Here is a 5,997-nt window from a genome sequence, read left to right on the forward strand (position 1 = left end):
TCTTCCGCCCAATCAGAGTCCCCACGCCCATTTAGTTCATCCAAACGGAAGCCTCCGAACTCAAGGCTCACAAGGGCCTCAAAAGTCCTCTCCCTTATAGAGAGAGCTGCTTTTCCACTCAAAAGCACTGTGTGCCTTTCTACTCTCTTTGCTCCCCATTCTTCAAGATTGTGAGACCGTGAACCTGGGAGCCACTGGCTCAGAGTCACTAATGGGGCCGTAGAGATTCTGAAGCCCTGGTTCTCTAGGTTAAGCCCACCCAAGGTAAGGTTTATTTGCATTCAGAGGCCCTCCTCCCAGCCTTATTATGGGATATTAAAGGGAGATTTTCAAAAGAGGTCTTAAGCGTTGCCCGATTGCAATGTGATTTTTACTCACTTGTTCCAAATCGTCATTTTCATTGGAAAAATCTGAGATTCTTTTTACAGTGGAGTTAACTATGGAAAACAGTATGTGGTTCTTTTCTGTTTTAGCCCAACTCAGAATCAAGTCGCTTGGTAATTAAAGTAAGTTGAGAATTTGTTTTCTTTGTACATGTTTCAGTGGTCTCAACTTCACCGTGATACACACCAGAAATCACATTTCTGTCAAATGTATGCCCATGTTTATGGAGCTATGGATCTGCACTAAGAGAACTAACAAGCCACATCCCCTCCATTTTCAAAAGGCCTTTCTTCTGGGACCAAACTTGGCTTTGGAGTGTATTTCAAAAGATTTATGTGATGCCATTAACAGAAATCCAAGCCTTGATTTTGATAATGGGTTACTGATGATAGACCAATGTGGATGAGGGAGGGAATGATTTTTTCCATGTCTTCATTTTTTTTTTTCATTTTTATAAAAATGTACTTTATTTTAAAAATGAGTCCATAAAAGTAGAAATCAACATACAAAAATACAGATTACTGCGACATGTTGGCAAAATAGCTCCCAGGTGGACCTGCACGTATGAGGGCGGCTGGAGGCCGAAGTTCAGCCAGAGCCCACTGTTGGCCCTCACTAATCTGCAAACAATAGTTTCAAGTAGTAGTTAGCACTTTAACTACTCAGGAATTGAAGCATAATTATTCCTCTGTTATACTTTTTAAAAATGTTCTCTCATATTGGGAGCAGTGAGCCCCAGATCCTGAATTTCTTGTAAACAACTAGTTTTCCCCTGATCTGAGTGCCTACAGCTGCTCTGAGCACGAGACCTTCAGGAGTTCCTGATGGCAGGAGAGTGGTTTCTGGTGGGTTTGGCTGGGGCGTATCTCTATATAATCTGCCCCTGAACACAATAAAGGGAGCATTCTTGGGGCATTCTGGCTTCAAGGATGACCCGTGTCTCTGTCTCTGTGAGTCTTTGTGTGTTTCAATCCCCAGCCCCTTGGACTGCTTGCGAACTGTATGGTGGTACTTAGAGCACAGACCGGCATGGTGCGCTGAACTTTAGGTCTGAGCAGATAAAGGTACTCCATATTATTGTTTTAACAGTAAGATTTTTTGACGAAAAGGTAATAGAAATGTATTCTGGCTCTGTCATATTCCAAAGAGGTAACTGTCTTAATTTTTTCTTTTTCTTTTCCTTTTCTAAGAAACACAATATGATCTTTTTGCTTCTGTGTATCAGGTGTTATAAAATATGTCTGTTATCAAAAGATTTAATGCCCAATGACTCTTAAAAACTTAGGTGCAGTGCTAGTTGTGCCAGCCGTGCAGAAGTTTCACACATACCTGCTTCTCATGCATTTCTCAGAGAGAGAAATAAGTAGCTCTACCTAAGGACATTTAGATCCAGTAACATCCTGGACAGTTTCAAACCACTGTTGGGAAAGACCACTTAAAAAGAGTTTCAAGTCTGTAGCACAATTAAGAAAAACCCAGAGACAGAAATTGGAGTTCAACCTGAATGTCAGAGAAGCAAAATAGTCAGCCACTGGCTCTTGCTTCTACTTCAGCCCAAAATGGCAATACTACCTCCAGGAATCCCCAGAATGAGACTGCCTGAGAGCTGTCTCATTCCATTTTATATTCCTCTCTAGGGCTGTTATTAAACACTTGTACCAATACCACCTGGTTTCTATGGTAAACTAGTGTGGCTCCTGGAATTAAAGGTGTGTCACTACTATCTGGTCTGTAAGGCTGTTTTACTCTCTGATCTTCAGACAAACTTTATTTATTAAAATATAAATAAAATGTCACTACATTTATCCATTATGTCTAATATGAAAAAGAAGGCTTTGACTAATATGAAAAACCATATACAATAAGTACAATGACTATATATAGTATATAAGGCAATAACTATATCAACATTGTCTAGTCCATTTGCATTTGAAAAATTCAGAGAAAGTACTCTATATCTATCCTATCTATAAAGTCTTATAATACCTATTTTACTTTCTATCATAATTTGCTTTCTGTATCAGGAAAACAAGGAAAGCTATAACTATCTAGTCTTCAACTCCCTCAGAGACCTAAGAAGGAAATAATATTAACTGAATAAGCAGAAAATGCAAGTTTCTCTGCAATGTTGGGGTGTCTACCTTCAGACTAGCATATCCAATAGATTTTTCTGTGAAATAGGATATTCTGAAGGACTATCCCTCCTTATCTTGACAATGTTTAGCAGTCACTTTCTTTTGTGTCCTGCTTGTCCAATTAGGACAGCATACTATTAACAGTTGAGGCAAGGGCATTTTCTTGCTTAGTGGTTTACTTTTGCCACAAAGACAGTAAACTCTATATGGAAGTTTCCTTGATGCCCATTAACTTCTCTGAAAGATTGGTGCTGCCAGGAGCAGACAGGTCTCATTGTCATAAAAAAGAGCCTATGTTATTAAAACATCTTAATGCCATATTGTGTAGATCTCTGAAATGTTTTAAGATAACCTGTCTATCTAAAATATATCTTTGTTTGACCTTGAAAACATACTTAATGTGACTACAAGTTCATTTATAATAGGTGAATAATTACTAAGCTCTATTTCCTTATTATTCTAAACAGCAATAATAACTTTCAAGGACTAGAAATTTGTAAAGCTGACCAGTGCAGCTGTTTCATTTTCTAATCTTCAGGCAAGCTTTATTTTGTAGTCTGAGACTCCACTTTTTTTCCTGGCTGCCCAGACCCGAGTTAATTACCACACTGTTTGGCTAATAGCTTAAATATATTTCTAGCTAGCTCTTACATCTTAAATTAACCCATTTCTATTAATCTGTATATTACCACAAGGCTGTGGCCTAGTGGTAAGGTTCTGGTGTCTTTCTCCTTTAGCAGATACATGACATCTGCCTGACTCCACCTTCTTTCTCACAGCATTAAGTTTAGTTTTTCAGCCTAGCTCTATACTGCCCTGCTATAGGCCCAAGCAGCTCTTTATTAACCAATGGTAATAAAACATTCACAGAATACAGAGGGAAGTCCCACATCACTATTTATTAAAGTACAAATAAAATATTTCCTCATCAAATTTAGGATTCTGGGGACAAAGCATAACCGGGGAACATACATAATACATTAATGGCTACTTCAAAGGCTAGCAGCCTATGATTCTTTCCATCCAGCTCACCAAACATATAGCTTATTGTTCTTCAAAATCAAGTTTTATAAATTACTGAATAATAAAAGAGGTAACAAGTTATGAAAAACAGCATGAAAACTGTGAACTAGGAGTAATTTTTAAAAACTCAATTCTAAATAGACTTAATCTGAAAGGCACTTGGTAGAACTGACTCAAAATTTGCTCTAAAAAGCTATTTTGAAATTATAGACTAACTTAAAGACCTAACACTTGGAATCTGAGAGCTTAGCACTGACGGAAACATCTCTATATTCTTGAAAAAGCAATACTTCATAGTTCTCCCTTACAAATGGTTCTCTAAGCATACATATACAATGAGGGTTAAGGTAAAACCAATAGGAAAGGTAACCAAGGTCTTCAGAAACTGGATTTGCTGTCTGTGTTCCTCATTCCAAAGGAAGGGACTTTATACGTGCTTTTTGCAGAGTCAGTCGGCATTTGATACCCCAAATCTCTGGGCTCTTCTTGTTGTCGATAGTTGGCCTTGCAATGGTGGTAAAATAGGCACAATTAATCTGCAGATGGGGAAGGGAGTCTTTCAATACCTGCAGGGTATTTTCTGGCACGATTCCATAAACTTGTAGTGTTTTTAGTGTGGCGATTTGTCCAAGTCCAAGTAGACTCTGGGGCATTATATCATAGCACCGGCTAAGCGAGAGGTGTTGAAGGTTGTTGAGCTGAAAAAAATCTGGAAAGCAGTCTTGATTTATCATGACATTGTCACTTAAATCAAGGCGGATAAGGTTGGGGCACCGTCTAATTAAGGTACGAAGATCTGTTTTCTGGAGGTTCTTTCGGTAGCCACTGAAGTTGAGCTGGGTGATGGTGGCTGATAAATGTGCCACAGCCGCTTTCACATGCTGTTTAGTAAACTCAAAGCACCAGGAGAGATTCAGTTCATCCAGTATGCAACAGCTGCTTAGCAGATTCACCACAGCAGACTCAGAAAATCCAGAGCACCCACAAAGGTTTAGTCGCACCAAGTTTTCATTCTGGGCAAGAGCATTGACAATGGGATCCGAAAGCTGCAGGCCTTCCAGGCTTAGATTCTGTAACTTGGAGCACTCAGACAGAATTCCATGGAGGCTTGCCACATTTATAACTGAATTCGACAGGTCCATGTGCTTTACAGGAAAAGACCTGAGCCTTTCACTCAGTGGTTGTTCCATAACCGATCGTGGGCAGCGGAAGGCAATCACCCCTCGAGAAAGCAAACGGACAGTCACATCCGGGTGCAGTTTTACACCTGCAAGGTCAAGGGTTTGCCAGAGAGTCCCGTCTTGCGAGAGGTGGTACCATTTTTTACAGACTCTGGAGGCACGGACTAGCGCAGGGAGGCACAGGTAGGAAAAGATCCGAAGGAGCAGCTCATCTGGAAGGGAGTCCCAGGGAATACCTGGAAAGTTCTCTTGATTCGGCTTAGGCCTACGGATGATCACAAAGGCTCTGTCGCTGTCTTCGCTCTTTAGCCATTTCCTTGAAGGGCTCTTGGGGGGGCCGAGGTTTGAAGGCAGTTCATGCGTAATGTTCTTACGGCCCTTCTCCAAGTCAGAGATACTCGCCATGTCTGAGAGCCGTTCAGAAGTCTTACTGGAATCCCGTCTCCACGTGAAGTTGGTGGTGGTGATTTTGCTACTCTGGTCCAGAATCTCCTGAAGTTATTTCCTGTATACTGTGTGCACGGATTCAGGGGTTTTGAAAACCCGCATTAGTTGAAGACCGGCCTGTCTCACAGCCTCCTACTCCGAGGCCTGCAGCGCGACCCACGAACAGCAACGAGCTCCAACGGTCTCGCGCATGCGCACACAGAGTTCCCGCATCTCGCGATGCCCCATCGCCTTCCGGGAATTGTAGTTCTGGGTCTGACTCGCAGTTCGCCCTTCCTCATTTTAATGATTTAAAATTGTATGTGTCTATGTTGGTTTGTGTATATGAGTGCAGGTGCCTCTAGAGCCAAGAAGAGGGCATTGGGTTCCCTGGCGCAGTTGTGAGTCACTTAACACAGAGACTGGGAACAGAACTGTCCTAGAATTCAGATCTCCTGCAAGAACAGAAAGCACACTTACCCTCTGAGCCATCGCTTCAGCCCCCTCTTTTGTTTATGTTTAGACAGGATCTCAATTATTATTTTAGGCTATTTGCGAATTCACAATTCCCAGCCCTCCGCGTCTTGAGAGCTAGAATTACAGGCATGTGCTGCCACACCTGCCTTGTCTTTTTTTCCGTTGTTTGGATCATACAGCTATGAAGACAGAAACACTGACACCGTTGTCTTGCTCTTAGGATTCCCTTTTTACCAACAGTGCTGTCTCAAGTCTGTGATAAACAACACAGAGGTTCCGTTTCTCTTCAGTGTTAGTCTTCTTCCAACATGTAGGGTGAACCATTATACTTAAGATGAAGTAGTAAGCCGGGCGTTGGTGGCGCACACCTT

The 5,997-nt window shown here is 41.4% G+C and overlaps 1 protein-coding gene across 1 annotated transcript; it reads right to left on the minus strand.

Annotated features, from left to right (window-relative positions):
* Positions 1-882: 882 nt before the first annotated feature.
* Positions 883-5,128, minus strand: LOC121439825 (S-phase kinase-associated protein 2-like). The gene is made up of 3 exons (XM_041640443.1): positions 3,976-5,128; positions 1,758-1,818; positions 883-940 (listed from the first exon to the last, which is right to left on the minus strand). The coding sequence occupies exons 1-3, from the start codon at positions 5,126-5,128 to the stop codon at positions 883-885; spliced, it is 1,272 nt and encodes a 423-aa protein (XP_041496377.1).
* Between the last annotated feature and the right edge of the window lie 869 nt (positions 5,129-5,997).

The sequence above is a fragment of the Microtus oregoni genome, unplaced genomic scaffold, assembly GCF_018167655.1.
Source record: "Microtus oregoni isolate MIOR12 unplaced genomic scaffold, Mior012 000063F_ref0000156, whole genome shotgun sequence".
NCBI lineage: Eukaryota > Metazoa > Chordata > Mammalia > Rodentia > Cricetidae > Microtus > Microtus oregoni.